General features: G+C 45.6%; 1 protein-coding gene across 3 annotated transcripts in view; it reads right to left on the bottom strand.

Moving 5' to 3' along the window:
- Window positions 1–18205, bottom strand: part of SH3PXD2A (SH3 and PX domains 2A) — a 627470-nt gene extending 609265 nt beyond the window's left edge. For all 3 annotated transcript variants that reach the window (XM_030202799.1, XM_030202798.1, XM_030202801.1), the window contains exon 1: window positions 18003–18205. In XM_030202799.1, coding sequence (XP_030058659.1) covers window positions 18003–18074 — 72 coding nt within the window. In that variant the 5' untranslated portion in view covers window positions 18075–18205. The remainder of the gene's footprint in view (window positions 1–18002) is intronic.
- Between the last annotated feature and the right edge of the window lie 2127 nt (window positions 18206–20332).

The following is a 20332-nucleotide window of genomic DNA, read 5'->3' as shown; positions in this document are numbered from 1 at the left end:
TTCCCCTCCTCACCGAAGAAGCCCCCCATATCCTATAAACAGCAGAGCCCTACTCCTGAATCCTTCTTTAGGATGAACCTCATTTAACAAATTTATAAATGATATGGAAATCGGAACGATGAGTGAGGTGACTAAATGTGAAGATGATACAAAACTATTCAAGGTTGTTAAAACACGTGCGGACTGTGAAATATTGCAGGAAGACCTTAGGAAATTGGAAAACTGGGCAGCCAAATGGCAGATGAAATTTAATGTGGACAAATGGACAAATGCAAGGCGATGCACAATGGAAAAAAATAATTCAAATCATAGTTACCTGATGCTAGGGTCCACCTTGGGGGTCAGCGCTCAAGAAAAAGGTCTGGGTGTCCTTGTAGATAATACACTGAAATCTTCTGCTCAGTGAGTGGCGGAAGCCAAAAAAGCAAACAGGATGCTAGGAATTATTAGGAAAGGGATGGTAAATAAGACTGAAAATACTACAATGCCTCTGTATCACTCCACGGTGCGACCACATCTTGAGTATTGCGTTCAGTTCTGGTCTCAAAAAAGATATAGCGGAATTAGAAAAGGTTCAAAGTACAGCGACCAAAATGATAAAAGGGATGGAACTCCTCTCGTATGAGGAAAGGCTAAAAGGTTTGGACAAATTCCTAGAGGAAAAATCCTTAGACTGCTATTGAGACAGACATGGGAAGCAACTGCTTGCCCTGAGATTTGTAGTATGGAGTGTTGAGCCCCCAACCCCCCCCCCCCCAAACCCACTACCCACAACTGTACACCACTACCACAGGGGGCACCTAGATGTGGGTACAGTGGGTTTCTGGTGGGTTTTGGAGAGCTCGCTGTTCCCTCCACAAATGTAACAGGTAGGGGGGTATGGGCCTGGGTCCGCCTGTCTGAAGTGCACTGCAGAACCCGCTTAAACTGCTCCTGGGACCTGCATGTGCTGTCATGGACCTGAGTATGGCATCTGAGGCTGGCACGACATATTTTTAAATATGTTTTTTGAGGGTGGGAGGGGGTTAGTGACCACTGGGGGAGTAACGGGAAGTCATCCCCGATTTTCTCTGGTGGTCATCTGGTCATTTCGGGCACCTTTTTGAGCCTTAGTCGTAATAAAAACAGGTCCGGGTGAAAACGTTCAAGTGTTCGTCAGGGACATCCTTGGTTTTTTTTTATTAGGGGTCAAACATGTCCAAGTGTTAGGCACGCCCAAGTCCCGCCTTTGCTACGCCTCTGACACACCCCCTTGAACTTTGGCCGTCCTTGCGACAGAGTGCAGTTGGAGACGTCCTAAATCGGGTTTCGATTATACCAATTTGGAAGTCCCTGGGAGAAGGACGTCCATCTTCCGATTTATGTCGAAAGATGGACGTCCTTCTCTTTCGAAAATGAGCCCGATAATAACATAGTCACATAGTAAATGACGGCTGATAAAGACCTGTCCGGTCCATCCAGTCCGCTCAACAAGATAAACTCATTTTACATGGTATGTGATACTTTATACCCGAGTTTGATTTGTCCTTGCCATTCTCTCAGGGCACAGACCGTAGAAGTCTGCCCAGCATTCTTCTTGTACTAAAAGTTCTGAAGCTAACGTTGAAGCCCCTTGAAATTTACACTGCAGTCACGATCAGGGCGTAAACCGTAGAAGTCTGCCCAGTACTAGTTTCGCTTCCCAATTACCGGTGTTGCCACCCAATTTCCGCTAAGATTCCATAGATCTATTCCTTCTAAAAGGGCCAACATATATTTAAATAACCCTGCCAGTGCCACCATCATAAAAAAAAAAGTCCAGTTCTAGCAACTGGAACCATTATCCTAGTGGAACTCGGTCACTCACCCAGCGAGGTCAGTCTGGCAGGCTACACAGAGGCTGACTACATGTAGCTGTGCAACTTTATACAGCTCCTTTTCCATGGCCAAAACAGGTTTTAGATACAGAAAACGTTTAATAAAATTAGCCCCTTAAGAAAGCTTGAGCTGCAATTGCACGTTTCAATAGCGAGACACCCAACTGCTGTTTTTTTTTTTTATTGATTATTGCTCGGCTGAACCCAGGGGCGTAGACAGACTTCGGTGGGAGGGGGTCCAGAGCCCTAGGGGAGGGGGCACATTTTAGCCCCCCCCCCGGCGCCACCCCCCCCAGCCGCCATTGCCGCCCCCCTCCCGCCGCGAACCCTCCCCCGCCGCCGCCTACCTTCGCTTTTGCTGGCGGGGGACCCCAATCCTCGCCAGCCGACGTCCTCTCCGTCCTGCTGCAGTCAAAAAAAGTCTTCTTCCTTCTGTTGCATGCTGACGTCCTGCACTTTGTACGTGCAAAACGTCAGAGAACAGAACGTTCTGTTCTCTGAGTCTGACGTCCTGCACACGTCAGCATGCAACAGAAGGAAGAAGACTTTTTGACTGCAGCAGGACGGAGAGGACGTCGGCTGGTGGGGATTGGGGTCCCCCGCCAGCAAAAGCGAAGGTAGGTGGCGGAGGGGTGGGTTCGCCGGGAGGGGGGTCCAGGCTGAAATCTACGGGGGGCCCAGGCCCCCTCAGGCCCCACGTAGCTACGCCACTGGCTGAACCAGTATCTACATCAGGGTTTCCCAATTTTTTCAAGCCAAGGACCCCCTAAGTCTAACAATTATCAACAGAGTACCCCGTCCCCTTCCCCTGCTCCCCCCTCCCACTTCCCCATCCCCCACTTCCACCCCCATACCTTTTTAAAAGTGTCTTAGAGAGGTAGCTGGCAGCGATTCACAACATGCTGCCCGTGCCAACATCAGAGCCTTCTGTCTGATCTTCCCACCTGCCTATGCGGAAACAGGAAGTTGCATCATACAGAAGGCTCCGATGTCGGCACGAGCAGCATATTGTCGCTGTCCCGCTTCTGGCAAAATGCCATCTCGCTTGAGATTTTTTTTTTTGACCGGGAGCCACACACCATGGGGAGTTCTCGTATACCCCTGGGGTATTCATACTGCTTGCTGGGAAACTATGATTTACATTATAATAAATAAACATTTCTTTTGCCATACAATTGAGGTTCTGTGAGATGCTATTAAAACCAAGCAGTATCTTAAGAGTGCTAAGAGAATGCCGAAGGACTTTTGCCACTCACCCTCTGATTCTATAAAGGTCGCTAAAAATTGCGCACACATATTTGAGCACGTTCCCGATTTGCGCATGCAACTTAATAGAATAATGAGCCAATTAGTGCTAATAATTGGTCTTTTAACAAGCAATTATTGGCAATAATTAGATTTAATTGGGACTAACCCACGTAATTTACATGCAGTCCAAAAAGGGGGGGGGGGGTTGAACTGGGAGGATCATAGGCATTTCGGGGCGGATCGGGAGTGTGGTTTTATACGTGTAACTCTTGAATAACGGTAAATTTAGTCGCAGGCACTGCACCACGTTTTCATTGGTGCATACGGCTTGCCTATATTTACACACAACCTCTCCACTTAAGCGTTAATTCTATAAACCACGCCAAATTTTAGGTACGACTTATAGAATACCACTTACGTGGGGTTTTTGGCACCTATTTTTTAGGTGCCATATAAAGAATTTACCACTATATGTCCAGAAGAAGTCAATCTATTGAGTTATTTGCCCTTAATGTACATCAGTTTATTGCACAACATACATTATATGAGGCAAAACATGTAAATGCATTCAACGCACCTCATTATTATACATATTGAATAATACAGCTTGCATTGAACTTTGCCAGCTGTATTATCTGTGGAAAAATAATGCTAACTTGTGTTATTTTTTCTCCACAGAGTCATCTTACAGGCCCAGAGGCACAATAAATGCCATAGGGACCCACCTCCCCCTCAAGCAAAGACCTTCTCACTCCCCTGAAGACAGTCTTGGAACCCTCTCAGAGGCCGCAATCCCTTTGGAAGGAATCCCTGGACCACTCCTCAAAGCCAACTCAGATCCCTCCCTCAGCAACGAACACCCCCAAAGACATTCTCCTCCTCCGACCTACCAGGAGTTTCAGGAGCAAGCCCTAATCACTCCTGCCCCATTATGCACTGGGTTCAGGATAAAGAGAGAGATACCAGACTCCAAAGAAGGGGGCAACAGGCAAGGAGACAAATGCTGAACTACAGAGGGGTAGAGAAGGGAAGGGGAGATGCTAGCTAGACATGATAGGGATGGGGAGAGGATCTTGAAGCACCACAAGGTGGGGGTGTACACAGAGTGTTGCCAGATGGGTGGTTTTCCCGTCCAATTGGGCTCCTTTCCGCGATCCGCTGCAGCTTTTTCACGCCACGTGCAGGTTGCGGGATTTTGGGAGGCTTCTTGTTGCTCCGCAAGTGGTTTTTTCGCCTGCTGCGGCCGTGGCCAGTAGAAGCCCCACGGAGGCGGGCTTAATGACGTCATTTGTATGCAAATAGCCTCATTAATATTTATTAATGATGTCATTCACATGCAAATTGACTTTGTGCAGTTTTGGGCGTGACAAATTTTTTCCATTTGGCAACACTGCACAGTAAATTAGGCAACAGAAAAATGCAACATTTTACTACAGTTTAGTAACCCCCCCCCCCCCCCTTTGTCCATCTCACCATGGCGAGCAAATGATAATACATTCCCCGCAGCCACTGACTCTGGCAAATGCCTGCATTTACCCAACATCCCATACACAGCGACAATAAATGCTTCAGTCTTACAGGCAAAAAAAAAGTTGTTTCCTTGTCAACACAGACTTTAGGAAACAGGAAGTGACATAAGAGGCAGTTGAAAGTATAAAACAAATAACATATAACAATTAAGAGTACAGCTGTTTCCTCCTGGCTGACCAAAGTAGAAGAATCAATGCCACTTCCATTCCCAGACAGATGCTTCTGAACATGCAATCACCCAACACCCCCAGCCCCAAGCAACACAGGATTGCAAACACTGGAAAATAGGTTTGTTCATGCTTTTTGCTTTTAGTGTCCTTACCTGTCATAGTTCAGATTGCACTGTGCCTTGAAAAGGACCTTCTGTCCAACTGAAAAGTAGTTTAGTTTGAAATTCCTGTCCCCACCCCCCTCACAAGGCAGCCTGGTGTACAGACTAGTTACACTCTTTCCACATATGCCCCAGTAGTGAACGCTCATCACATTAGAAGCACATCAGGCCATGCATTCCAGTTAATCCAAGAATACCAAATTACTACTACTACTACTTAACATTTCTAGAGCGCTACTAGGGTTACGCAGTGCTGTACAGTTTAACAACGAGGGACAGTCCCTGCTCAAAGGAGCTTACAATCTAAAGGACAAAATGTCAAGTTGGTGCAGTCTATATTTCTGAATAGAGGTGTAGTGGTTAGGTGCCGAAGGCGACATTGAAGAGGTGGGCTTTGAGCAAGGATTTGAAGATGGGCAGGGAGGGGGCCTGGCGTATGGGCTCAGGGAGTTTATTCCAAGCATGGGGTGAGGCGAGGCAGAAAGGGCGGAGCCTGGAGTTGGCGGTGGTGGAGAAAGGTACTGAAAGGAGGGATTTGTCTTGAGAGTGGAGGTTACTGGTAGGAACGTAAGGGGAGATGAGGGTAGAGAGGTAAGGAGGGGCTGCAGATCGAGTGCATTTGTAGGTTAGTAGGAGAAGCTTGAACTGTATGCGGTACCTGATCGGAAGCCAGTGCAGTGACTTGAGGAGAGGGGTGATATGAGTATATCGGTCAAGGCGGAAGATAAGACGTGTGGCAGAGTTCTGGATGGACTGAAGGGGGGGATAGATGGCTAAGTGGGAGGCCAATGAGGAGTAGGTTGCAGTAGTCAAGGCGAGAGGTAATGAGAGAGTGGATGAGAGTTCGGGTGGTGTGCTCAGAGAGGAAAGGGCGAATTTTGCTAATGTTATAGAGGACGAAGCGACAGGTCTTGGCTATCTGCTGGATATGCGCAGAGAAGGAGAGGGAGACACTTTCACTCCTGGGTTCCTTATTCCTGGAACAGCTGCAGCTGGAATTTAACCAGTGGCTCTTAACCCACTCCTTGGAACATCAAAAGGGTTTCAGGATATCTGTAATGAATACGCAAGAAGTTGATTTGTATGCACTGTATGCAAATCTATCTCATGTATATTCCTACTGGATAGTGGTATGAAAGGAGCAGATCACACAGGAAAGGGGTCTTTGAGAAATACTTTGGATCTTGTGGGTCGCTTGCCCTGTTGTTTCCTCGCTCTATTCATACTGGATATCCTGAAAACCTGACTGGCTGGGGTTTTGTCAGGAACTGGACTGAGAACTCCTGGATTAAACGCACCCAAATGAAGTTTCAGAGTCTACTCTGCACCCTAACGGAAAGTCTTTTGCGTCTAATCCTGAGAGGAGTGGAACAGGTGGATGTGAAGTGTCTGTTCACGCTTTCCAAAAATACTAGGACTAGGGGGCATGCGATGAAACTACAGTGTAGTAAATTTAAAACAAATTGGAGAAAATTTTTCTTCACCTAACGCGTAATTAAACTCTGAAATTTGTTGCCGGAGAACGTGGTGAAGGCGGTTAGCTTAGCAGAGTTTAAAACAGGGCTAGACGGTTTCCTAAAGGACAAGTCCATAAACCACTACTAAATGGACTTGGGAAAAATCCACAATTCCAGGAATAACATGTATAGAACGTTTGTACGTTTGGGAAGCTCGCCAGGTGCCCTTGGCCTGGATTGGCCGCTGTCGTGGACAGGATGCTGGACTCAATGGACCTTTGGTCTTTTCCCAGTGTGGCATTACTTATGAACCTCCACCACCTAAAAAGTCGGAACTAACTGCCACATTAACTAACCCAGGATGAGAGACGGCTCTGTGTGAAAACCGTATGATAAGAAAACGCATGCAAACAATTCTTTCATTCAAGACATGGCAGTCTTTTTCCAAGTACCAAAAGAGCAGAGGCGCAGCCAGACTCAGTATTTTGGATGAGCCCAGAGGTAAATTGGATGGGCCTTTCCACGCGCACGTGCCCCCTCCCCAACCACACATCACAAATATCTTCCCAGAGATATTTTTTAAGAACATAAGAGGGTTTATTTTCACTTACCCCACATCTTCTCCCTCTCCTCCGCGGCGTCCCAGAATCTGCGCTCCTGTCTCTGAACTCTGTCCCTCCCCGATGTCAATTACAGGCATCCTCAGCGCCTGCAGCGATTCATTCTCGCTGCTTGTGCCGGCCCCGCAGGCTTCCATTTGCCATGTCCTGCCCTCGCTAATATCATTGCCTGTTTCCTGTCTGGCGAAGATGGAGGTCTTTGGGGAAGGCACAAACACCTGTACCAACACTGGGGAGGGAAGGGGTTAGGAGACTGAAGTGCAGATGCCGGGACACCATGGAGGAGAGGGGGGAAGAGAGCAGTGTGGCGCTGCAGATGAGCGGGTCTGAGCCAAGATTGGGTGGGCCTGTGCCCACCCAGGCCCACCCGTAGCTACGCCACTGCAAAAGAGTCAATGCTAGAGACTGTAAGGCTACAGAGCTACTTGAAAACAGCATTTTATAGATTCAGTAAAACTAACCAAGCACTTGCAATGCAGGGAGGGTGCACTGCCATCCTTCACAACTACCCAGTGACCCAGGCCATGAAGGTGAACTTTACAGTAGCCCTGTTTTGCTGCCACCCCCCCTCCCCCAGTGCAATTCGGAACCTGGAGGACCAGGAATACCACAATGCACTGGGATGAGAGATCAAACACCAGCAATGCCCCTCCCTCCCAATCCCCAGAAACTGAATCACTTGGCGACTCTGCCTATTTCTTTTTTTTTGTGACTTGGCACTGTTCCAGAGTTTCCTTTCTCTGAGAAACATATGTGCTGAGGTAAGGAGGCCGTGATCACAGCTGAGAGAAAATGATCTGCTGCTGATGAAGTGCTTTCTAAATCTGTCACCCCAGCGAGGACAGCTTCCCCGTGCACTGCCAGCCCAGAATCTTGAACTTCTGCCACTGATTCTTCCTCATCAAAGGGGCAGGGATATATCTCAGGTTGGGTGGGGGGGTGGAGACGCCAAAAACCCTTTGATCTTTTAATGTACCGCTAATGAGTGCTGGCCCTCAGGAAGTCCCCTTCCTCTTAGTCAATACCCACAAAGAATGCTGAACGCAGACTGGAAAAGTCAAAAGGAGCTAACGAGTTCCAAGTTTCTATGTTTCTAATCTCCACAATCATATCTAACCCTTTATGGGAATAATGATACTGATGGCCAGTAACCAGGACAGCTTGAGGTGACTGCAGGGTGAGTTACTATCCTAATGTGATATGCAACACACACAAGTTTATGCACAGCTGTAGAAAGAGTCATTGGCAAGCTCTCCTCTGAGCTGCACAACCCTTAAAACTTATTCACTCATTTATTTATTTAAACGTTTTATCTATCTTCGTACTGACAAAAATATCGTCATTCAAAATGGACCACAAAGACATCAAAGGACAAAACACAGGAGAGAAAATAATGTTAAAAAAGTAGAAATAATAAATTTACCATTAAATAAAACAATAACACTGCAAAACTTTAAAAATAAGATGATCAAACTTCAAATTACTCAGATAAAAAGAAAAGCTTAAGACCCTTCCTAAACAACAATAAATTACGGTATAGTCTCGTCTCCAAGAGGTCATTTCTTCCAATGCTCAGGGGCTATCATAGTGAAAGCTGTAACTTTCCAAAGAACGTTTCCAAAATGCACCCCCATAGGGATCTCCAACAAATTTCCCTGCCCAGATCGCAAGGGTCTTGCTGGAGAATATAACTGTAATTTCTTAAAAGAAATTATTAGGTGTTTGGGAAGTATCTTAAAAAACAATGTCAACAACTATAATATACATCTTTCCTTTATCGGCCGCCAATGCAATTGGCACAAAAGAGGCCTAGCACTTTCCCATTTCTTCCCTCCAAAGAGCATTTAAGAGCTCTGCACAGTCTTGCAGCAACTGGTCCAGGAACCAACTAGAGGGGGAGTCATTTTGGATCTGGTCCTTGGTGGCGTGCAGGGCACAGTGCGAGAGGTGGGAGTGTTGAGTCCCCCGGGAAACAGTAATCAGAGCATGATCAAGTTTGAGCTACTATCTGGGATGAACCCGCAAAAGGAAATCTACTGTAGCTGCATTTAATTTTTGAAAGGACAACTATAATAAAATGAGGAAAATGGTTAAAAAGAAACTAAAAGGCTCAGCTGCTAAGGTTAGGACACTAAATCAGGTGTGGACGTTGTTCAAAAATACCATCTTGGAAGCCCAGTCCAGATGCATTCCATGTATTTGCAAAGGTGGAAAGAAGAGAAAACGGCAGCCAGATTCTATATATCATGCCTAGATTTACATGCTGAAATCCAAGTGTATTCCGTAAGAATGCACATAACCTTAATGGTTAACAAGCCAATCAGCGCTGTTAATTGGATGTTAACAAGCAATTATCAGCACTAATTGGCATTAATTAGAACTTACATGCAAAACTCGCTAAGCGCATTCTATAACATGATCCGTATAAATTCTAATGCATGTTCTCAAAAAGGGGGCATGGCCATGGGCGTGGAATGGGCGGGTTTTAGGCATTTCCAAACTTTATGCGCAGGGTTATAGAATAGAGCTGCTCTGCGCCTAACTTAGGCACCGGTATTTACACCAAGTTTTACTTGGCATCATTACTCAAGACTGAGGAGGTCTTTTACTTAGGCGTGCTGGTATTTTTAGCATGTGCTAAAAACAGGCGCACGCTAAAGACGCCAACGTATTCCTATGGGTGTCTTTAGGGTTTAGCGCATGCTAAAAACACCAGCGCGCCTAAGTAAAAGACCCCCTAAATATAGTCATGCGGATGGCCGATAAGCGTATTCTACAAACCGTGTGGAAATGTTATAGAATGCGCTTAGGCAGAAATGTTTTCGTGCAGATTTCCCCGGCGCCATATGTAGAATCCGAGGGTAAGTGTAAGATTGGGCAGACAAGTTTATGGAATAAGGGGGTAAAAGGGTATTAAGGAAGAGAAAGGGGATAAGATTTGTTATGTTGCCTTTCGGTGGTTACAAAATGGTTTACGTATTGTTAAATAACTTCTGATTTTTAAAAGAAAATGTAATTAGATGTATTATTTCTAACTAATATTGGATAATAAGTATGTTTTCAATGAAATGAATTGACTATACACCGTATTGGGCTTGAAGAAGCCAACCAGATGATCAATGTGGAATAATGAATTAGATGAGTAATATCTGGGGATAAACAGGTTAAAACCACATTTTTCTTTTCTGTTTACTGTTTAATTGATCTCCTTGTCTTGTTCCACTCTCCCTATTCAGTGGTCTAAGGAACAGAATAGAATTACCTGATTGAAATAATTCCTATATCTTACCTTCTCTGTATTTCTGGCAAGTTGTTTTATCACTTGTAAAAATTTAAATGGTTATAAATAAAAAATGTTAAAAAACCAAAATGGTTTACATACAGGTATTTATTTTGTACCTGGGGCAATGGAGGGTTAAGTGACTTGCTCAGAGTCACAAGAAGCTGCAGTGGGAATTCAACACTGGTTCTCCTGGTTCTCAGGCTGCTGTACTAACCATTGGGCTACTCTTCCGCTGCAGAAGTACTGGAAAGCCAGCAACAAAAAGAAATCTTTTTCATTAAATTCATATTTTATTCCTGCAGAGGTATTAGTTTAAAATGTTTGAAAAAAAAATGTGTCTGACTTGGCCACAATCACCATTATGGCGCATGACGGTTTTGGGGGTGCTAATCTTTCCTAGAAGCCCATGCAATTGCCACACTGACTTAGGTGCAGTAGGAACATGTGAAGAACAGACTTGAGTAGAGTGCAGAAGATTTTGAAAAGCCTCTCAAAAAATAAATTACAAGCAGAACTAAAAGGGGTCTACTTTTTAGGATAAGCGCACATGTCCCGGGTTGCACATATCCATGGATCCAAAATAAAAAAAATAAAAAAAGGTTAATCTCTATCAGACTCCTCATGGTTCCCCTGACATACCTTGAAAATATGGTATGGATAAGACATCAATCACAATATTAGTGGAACATACATACATACTTAGACACATACGTACATCCATGTAAGCACATACACACATACATACAGTCATCTTATAAACCTTCCTTCCATTTGGAAAGCAGGCTAATACCCATAAACATTTCTGACATACATCAGGACCAGGGGCGTAGCCAGACTTTGGCGGGAGGGGGGGTCCAGAGCCCGAGGTGAGGGGGCACATTTTAGCCCCCCCCCCCCCCCGGTGCTGCTGACACCCCCCTCACTGCCACCGCCAACTTTGACCCCCCCCCCACCGGCAACCCTCTTGACCCCCCCATCCCGCCAACCCGCCAACCCGCCATCGGCGGCAGGGAGAGTTGGTGGCTGGAGGGGGGGTCGAGAGGGTCGGCGGCAGGGGGGTCCAGGGCCAAATCTACAGGGGTCCAGGCCCCCATGGTCCCACGTAGCTACGCCACTGATCAGGACAAAAACGACAGGAGACCTATGGAAACGATCAAAAACAGACTCCACAGTGCTGAGAAACTGAGCATGCTGCCTTTTTTGATGTATCTGGCTACTGGTCTTTTAAATAAATATGGACATGGATTACAACAGCAATCCCCAAGGACACCAACTCTTAAGTCCATCTTCAAACTGCAGCGAGGCTACGCTTCCTGAGCCTCTTTTGGACTGTACGCACAATGATTCAATCCCTGACAAATTAAGTGCCGTGATTCCCTGTGATATCAGAGCAACTTGGCCTCCCCTGTGAAAGGAAGTTAACCCGCATGGCCTCAGTGCCACATACAGCTCTCCCAGCGGAGATTTAGGGCAGAATGTCTCTGATTTCCTTTCAGATTCTACAGACCACTGAATGGAGACATTAAACAGATGACGTACAAATAAATTCTACAGCTCATCTGCCTACTGCAAGAGATACAGTGTAGAAAACAGATCCAGATGTGTGTACCAGACATGCTTTACCCCGTGCTAGAAAAGTGCATGGGAGCTTCTTGCATCAAATTCTATCTGAAGGACACATTTTCAAGATTATTTTTATTTTTGTTACATTTGTGCCCTGCACTTTCCCACTCATGGCAGGCTCGATGCGGCTTACATATACAGGTACTTATTTGTACCTGGGGCAATGGAGGGTTAAGTGACTTGCCCAGAGTCACAAGGAGCTGCCTGTGCCTGAAGTGGGAATTGAACTCAGTTCCCCAGGACCAAAGTCCACCACCCTAACCACTAGGCCACTCCTCCACTCCTATTATTATCTGTAAACTCTGCAATGTGGTAAACTGCTGGTATGAACAAGCTATTAACAGCCAGTAATACAATTCTCAATACCCTACATTTTATGGATGTAATAAATTGTACATAGTTCCCACAACATGCCTTACGTACCCATGCTTCAATGCCTGCCCCCACGCTATCTTCAAATCACTTATTAGAGCCCGGTCCCCTCCTGCACCAGTTCCTCTTTGCCCTCCTGGTAACAGACTTTAAACCAAATATTGAGCTTGCCATGAGTGAGAAAGCGCGGGGTACAAATGTAACAAAAATAAAAAAAAAATAAAAATATTAGATTCCTTTGTTAGACAGTAAAGATGCAAATTCAAATAAACATAAGTATAAGAAGACTCTAGTTCAGCTTGAGCTATTAAAATATTATAATCACACTTCACTGCCAATAGCCAGCGTCTGCTTAACGTGAAACACACTATATGCACAGGATTAAACGTAGCTGCGGAGTGAATGGCGCCTGTTTGTCAAGTGGGAGACTGACTGGATCTGGTTCCTGCCCTTACATCAAACAGCATTTCGAACAGTGAGCACGCTCTCTCGTTTGATTTATGAATCGCGCACACTGGCTGAACACTGTTGTGTTTGAACATAGGGAAGGCGGGGAGGAGGGGGAGAGCTTCAACCGCACTGTAGCTGCTCTGTTCAAACAACTTACAAGGATGTGGTTATGTCTTTCCTTTGCAGGCATTTACGTCTAGACCCATGAGTCACACACAGGTCACTTGGTACAGCCAGGGATATTTTCATCAGCCTCAGTTCACACAACTGACAGAGCGAGTACCTAATCAGCCTAATTCTATAAACATGCCTGCCCAATTTTACCCTTAGTGCGCAATCTTGCATGCGCAAGATGCAGGATAGTGTCAGTTGCGTGTATAACTCATTATGGGGTCCTTTTGCTAAGAAGATCTGAAAAGTGGCCTGCGGTAGTGTAGGCGTGTGTTTTGGGCTTGCGCAGATCCATTTTTCAGCGCGCCTGCAAAAAAAAAAAGCCTTTTTTTTTGCCGAAAATAGACATGCAGCAAAATAAAAATTGGTGCATGTCCATTTTGGGTCTGAGATCTTACTGCCACAGCCACTGACTTGGCGGTAAGATCTCATGCGTTAACTGGGCGGTAATGACCTATGCATGCCAAACGACACTTGGTATGCGTAGCGGACGCACGCCAGATATTAAAAATTATTTTTTGGATGCGCGTATGAAATTACCACAAGAGCCACGTGGTAGCCAGATGCTAACTCCAAATTGGCAAGCCTTGGGTGCACGTATATGCTTACGCGGCTTAGTAAAAGGGCCCCAATGTTGATCACATCATTCATACCTTCAATCACAGAAAGATATATATCATATGTCTTTATGCCTTTTTATCGCCCTCTAAGCTCCCATTGTTTCCTTCCAATGTTTCAATGTTTATGCTCCAGTGTCACATTCCTTAACGACACTTCAATTGTTTCGCATAATTCTGCAAAATGTAATCCATAACCAATCTGTAACAAATTGTATTTCCAACATTTAACTCATATTGTAAGCCACACTGAACCCGCAAAAAGGTGGGAAAATGTGGGATACAAATGCAAATAAATAAATAAATAAAATTAGCTGCTAATTATCATTAACTACCAATTGTCTATAATTGGTATGAATTGGCTCTAATTGGTACTAATTAGCAGTTACGTACACAGCTGCTCTTATTTGGACTTCTGCAAATTGCATGTAGAAAACCTATAGCATTCAACCATAGAAGTCCATCCAGCCCTGTCCTTACGTTCCTGTAACGTTCCATGAATACTGACACGCCTAGGAGCCTGTAGTTAGGCATGAACATTTTACTCCTGGGAGGGGAGTTTTAGAATTTGTGCAGAATTCTCTACCTCCGCAGACTGTGCAGAATTCTGCCTTTCCCGCGCAGAATTCTATGCAGTCTTTTGTTGCAGAAAAGATGGAGATGGGAGGGGAGGGGAGGGCAGAGGAGAATTGCTGGACATGGAGGGGAGGCCAGAATCTACTAGATTGTAAACTCTTTGAGCAGGGACTGTCTTTCTTCTATGTTTGTGCAGCGCTGCGTACGCCTTGTAGCGCTATAGAAATGCTAAATAGTAAATAGTAATCGCAGGACACGGAGGGGAGGGGAGGGCAGAGGAGAATCACTGGACATGGAGGGGAGGCCAGAATCGAGGGACATGGAGGGGAAGAAAGAATCACTGGACATGGAAGGGACGGCAGGGGAGAGAGGAGAAATCACTTAGAGGACAGCCTTCCTAGGGCCCGTTTAATTTTTCACGAAATGGGCTTTGTTGCTGGTCTGTAATGAAACTCCATGCAGGTGTCTCACTTATATAGTATCAGTGTATCACGTACAGCTGAAATTTCTAAACAGTTTTCTGTTGACAGACTTACATAAGAACATAAGAGTAGCCACACTGGGTCAGACCAATGGTCCATCTAGCCCAGTATCCCGTTTTCCAAACAGTGGCCAAGCCAGGTCACAAGTACCTGGCAGAAACCCAAAACGTGGCAACACTCCATACTACAAATCCCAGGGCAAGCAGTTGCTTTCCATGTCTGCCTCAATAGCAGATTATGGACTTTTCCTCCAATAATCTGTACAAACCTTTTTTAAACCCAGATACAGTAACCGCTGTTACCACCTCCTCCAGCAAAGAGTTCCAGAGCTTGACTATTCGTTGAGTGAAAAAATATTTCCTCCTATTTGTTTTAAAAGTATTTCCATGTAACTTCCTTGAGTGTCCCCTAGTCTTTGTACTTTTGGAACGAGTAAAAAATCGATTTACTTCTACATCACTCAGGATTTTGTAGACCTCAATCATATCTCCCCTCATCCGTCTCTTTTCCAAGCTGAAGAGCCCTGACCTCTTCAGCCTTTCCCCATACGAGAGGAGTTCCTGGTGCTTCTCCAGGCACAGGCTAGCCAAATTAAATCTTAATTAGCTACTGTTTACTGTTTAATCTCTGTTCCTGTTATAACTTTACAGTTTAATGTACCTCTCTTCTACAAATAAATTGTGTCATTTTTCAGCCTTGTGTCTATGACTGATCAGTGACTCACAGAAATATGTTACTGGGTGGCGCCAGTAATTTTGTGTTTGCTCTGTGGGCATCACTTCTGAAAACGGTGTGGTCCCTGGAGTTTGTGGGGTTGCAGGATCCCTAGAAACCAGCAGGGGACAGCTTGCAGGGCAGGATAATTGCAGAGATGCAAGCAAGAACCAGTTGGTGGGTGGGAGGTTGCCAGTGTAGGAGGACATACGCAGGTCCAGGAAGGGCCCCGAGCAGTGCTTGGCATGTTCCAAGTAACAAAGTGTTAACTCTAAGTGGGTAACAGGAGGAGCACCAAGACTTACCTGACAGCTCCTTTTAACAAGAAGCACTGCAATGTATTTTGTATGTACCTCAGTGCCCTCTACTGTGAGAGAGATGACATTACACATCTCAGCCTTCCCCACTACAAGAGGCTATCTTAAGTATTTACTGAAAAATAACTAGTAAACCTGCACTTAAAAGAAGTTTTGATGCAATCAAAATATCATTAATTTGATCACAAATATGTTGTCATTCTCTGCAAGTACTTAATGAAGTGTTTGTACCCTGAAGATAACTATGAAACCTAAAACTCCAAGGCTCAGTTCAGCTGCTTCTACATTCCCTGTTCTGAAATGCAATGGTTCCTATTCCCATGAGCTTACAGTCTACAACAATATCATCTGTCTGCTATGTAGCCTGGATTTAACATTTACTGACAGTGCTGTATTCAAAAAAAAATAAATAACCATGCTAGTTAGATACTGCACGTCATGGGTGTTATGTGTCTCTCAAACACAGCAGTATCATTTCACACTAGTTACTACCGTTATCTGCTTATGCTGCGTTCTTCCCAGACAAAGTGTGAAATATACGCCTCACATGTCACAGCGTGCAAATCATATTTAAATCAGTTGCTGTTTGTTTTTCCCCTGGCAATTAGACGAAACCATAGCACACCACGCAGAAAGGAATTTTGGCACAGGTGCAAAAGAGGCGAAAACATGTGTTTGAATACAGACCTCAGGATAGGGTGAGGCAAAGCAACCTGAGCTCAGGCAATGCATTTCAGGTCTGTCCTGGGCTGCTGGCATGTCCTACTGCACCAGCAAGCTGTCAGTAACCAGAACTGCTCCTTGATTAACTGGAGAGATCTGCTGGGCATGCAACTGGCACTCACCTCTTCACTGTGCCCGGTGGCCAATGTTTACTGAATGGCATAAACGGTAAACGTTTGCACATAAACCTTGCCCTTGAAAGGTCAGTCACACACTGGGAAAGCTCAAAAGATACCAAGTTACAGCACAGGGCTTTCCCCCTATCCTAGTATAGATTCTGATCAAAGAAGCTTTATTGACACGACAATTTGTACCTCTGTTGCCTTAAGTAATAAGGAAAGGTTTTAATTCTCTAACAGGGAACCTATGTGAGAAGTGCAAAAAGACATCTATTTTATATAGACAACACTGGCTCCCAGAACGAGCCCAAACTGCAAGAAAAGTCCGATGCACAAATTTACACCTGCCCCCGAAAAGGTGTAAATTTGTGCATGTACTGTACGTGTGCATTTTATAAAATACATGTATACATCACACCTCCAGTTCCATCCAAATTCTACTCCTGGGGAATGCGTATGCCAGAGCTGCCACACACACATGCAGGTGAGAGTTCTGGATTTATGACCACCCTGTTCTGCTGCATTGTGGGACTTGCAGGCAGCACTGCTTTCAATGGGTAGAATCAGGGACTGCAAATTGCACACTGCTTCTGGGATATAAGTTCAAAAACCGGGACTGCCTCAAAATACTCCCTCCTGAAACTAGGTAACTTGGCAGCTCTGCTATGCCCAGACTGTATGGGAAAAAAAAAAAAAAGCTCTCTTTCCGCGTTCTTTCCACATGTATATGTGGTTATGCAAGTTTATAAACGTCTGTTTCTATGTGTAAAACAAGTTGGGGGAAAAAAACATTTATAAAATTACCCGATTACTCCCCAAATAGCTATCACACACAGAAGAGAAGGCTTTGGGGATTTTATAACAACCTACAGAGCTGCCAAGTTGCCGAGATCCAGGTGAGAGATTTTGCACCAGTCCTGGCTATCTACCCCCCCCCCCCCCCCCCCAGGTGTACAGGACCTGCTGCCCTAATTTCAATGAGCATGATCAGGGACTACAAATTCACTGAAGTTCAAAGCAACACTGCAAAACAGTCTCCCTTCTGGAACTGGGTAACTTGGCAACTCAAAGTGCAGTAACAACAGAAAGAAAACACAGGGGTATTTATCTGCTCATCAGCCTTGCAGTTGCCCTGATTTTTAATCTGGTACTTTACAAGGAAAATGCCGGCTTGCTTTTAAGGACATTTTGGGAGGAAGTGTTCGCTCCGGTGGCAAAGTCGTGCTCTGATGCTGTTTCTGCATAAACTCCTCAAAGCACTTCACTGCAACCGGCTTGCCCTATTTTCTATGCAAAAGACTCTTTTCCACAGGATCTCCCGTAAGTCACTAAAGGAACCGGCTCCTGTCACTTCCACAGACCGAGACCAAATTCTCCTCGCTGTGCAGCATGAACACAACAGACAGCGCTTTTCTCCTAAAAATTTGCAAAAGAACCCGTCTGGGGCGATCTCGGTGCTAAAGGCTGATTTCTGCGCTTGTTATTGACGATTCTGTGCACGGATAATACTCACATAGTGTTTTGAGGGATGTCTCCTCTTCTGCACATCCAGCACCTTCACGTCCAGCACACTGTAGGAGCGCATCTTCCAAGGCTTGCGGTAACGGGATCAGAGATCCTAAGAATTTATCAGTTCTATCTCATCCTCCAGCCGAATCGGGACCCGAGAAGGTTTTCGAACTCCTGAAACCTCCTTCCTGACTCGGGGATCGGTAAAGAAAGAAGGCGGGGTGAGGAAAGAAACAAAAACAGAGCCCACACACACGTGAAAAAGTGTGCTGCAAGGATGTGCCGGAGGAGCAGCAGCGTGCCCTGCAGCCAGCCTAGGCCCCTCCCACCCGTGCAGGCCCCTCCCTCCCCTCGCGCTGGCCTTCCAGGGACAGAGACCCCGGCAAGCGCGAGACGCCCTGCGGGAGGAGGAGTCCAAGTTGTGCCGCTCTCCGGACAATCCAGCGGCTCTTCCTTTCCCCTCCCCCTCGAGGATATCCTGCCAAGCCCTCACCAGAGGGGCACAAGAGGATCCCATGCGCCCCCCCCCTCCCCACCGGAGGATATCCTGCCAAGCCCCGCCCCCAGCCAGAGGAGCACAAGAGAGGATCCCGATGCACTCGCTGTGAAATCCCTCAACTACTAAAGGCGTCGGGTGATCCAGCCCGGTCTTCCCCTCTCGGTTCCCGGTACGAGCAGCGCTGCAAAGTTATTTGTGGGGCAGCTCTGAAACCCGTGAAGCTGCTTTGGCTTGCGTTCTGATCTAATCTAAAGGAAACTTCATGGTTTCTGAGAAAGAGCATACCGGGGGGCCTTGCACACTCCCACATTTTAGAAGATCAAAAGCAGTGCATTTTTTCTAATGAAAAAGGTGCTGGTACTCAAATGCCAGACCACCCTTTAGGGGTGGGGTGATCACTGAAGGACCTACCCCACAATACCCAGACCCTCTGCAACCAGTCACAGAACCTATAACAAGGTAGAATTGGTGTGTAAAGCCTGAGCTCTTTCATTAAAACTTGGGGACCATGGGTCAATTTTAGCAGACAGTGGAAAAGGTGCCGTATTTTTTTTATTTGCTTTGGGGGGGGGGGGGGGTTAATAATCCCATCGGTCGAAACAAAACATTTGCTCATTTCAGTTTAACAGCATTCTTGTCCCTGATACACCAGCTTCTGGTATTTCACAGCCCCTTTTAATTTCTGGTCAGTTTTTTCGGGGTGGCGAGAGACTCTTGAAAGTGGATTTCCTATTATGCTGCCATATAATGATTGCCAGATGTATAAACCATTTGGAGAAGACTGGGATATGTTATGAGCTCTGACCTTGAACTAGAATTTATTTTTGCAAGGACTATAGTGTTTGGCCACCTGAATAGGGGCTTTTGCCATCACCCTACATATGTGCCTACTTTCTTTTTTTAATGGTTTAGTTTCTATCAGTTCTGACATCAATGAGAAACTTAACATTTTACTGTTTACATTTTAACAGTATACAGTCGTGGGAGGGGAGATAGTGCAGCCTGCTACTTTAACCTTGCAGGCTAAAATAAGCAACTCTTTGACTGTGACTCTGCCATGCTCCACTTTATGCTAATATTTGCTCACCCAGTGACAAAGGTTGTGCATCACTATTTGATATCATTTCTTCCAGCGCTGCTGTTAATACCTAACTCACCTGTGCCTTGCAGCTGTGCTTGTTTTTGCAAGTGTTATTGCAAAACAATGGTGTAACTTGCATGCATGAACTTTAGCATTCTACAATAATCTGCTGGTGGACAATTTGATACGAACATGATGGTGTTTTTGCATGTAGGTGCATGTGTGTTAGAGCAGAGTGGAAGTGTAAAACAGAGCTTAGAAAGCAATTCTGCCACTTTTCAGACTCCACAGCTGTGGAGAAGAGGAGGGGAGGGGTAGGGAAAGCCTGGAGCGGACAGAGCAGAGAACAGTCTCTAATCCTCACCCTCTGCTCCTCCTGCTACTGCCCCTGGCCTGCCCACCCTCTTCCCCTGCTCAACAGTTCCATTTTCTTTTTGTCCACAGTGCAGGAATGAGTGCTTTTGTTCATGTCTTTGGGAACACAAGTTTATTGGGAGGAGGATAACAAAGAGATGGTTTCCTGGATCAGGGGCAGGCGCACAGGGCTGCACGCGCCTAGAGGCCTTGTGCTTAACTCAGCTTTGCAAATGTTGGCGGACCAAAAGTTAAAGCTTTTTTTCCCCTTTCCATCTCCCTCTCCCCCCTGGTAATCAGGCTCCTCAGCACTGAGGTTCTGTACTCCTCCCACCACATAGGGTTGCCAGCTGGCTGTTTTTTCAAAGGCTAGGCCAGCTACCAGCAGACCCATAAAATC

The sequence above is a fragment of the Microcaecilia unicolor genome, chromosome 5 (genome assembly GCF_901765095.1).
Source record: "Microcaecilia unicolor chromosome 5, aMicUni1.1, whole genome shotgun sequence".
Taxonomy (NCBI): domain Eukaryota; kingdom Metazoa; phylum Chordata; class Amphibia; order Gymnophiona; family Siphonopidae; genus Microcaecilia; species Microcaecilia unicolor.
Note: the sequence above shows the minus strand (reverse complement) of the source record. Positions and strands in the feature narration are given on the sequence as shown.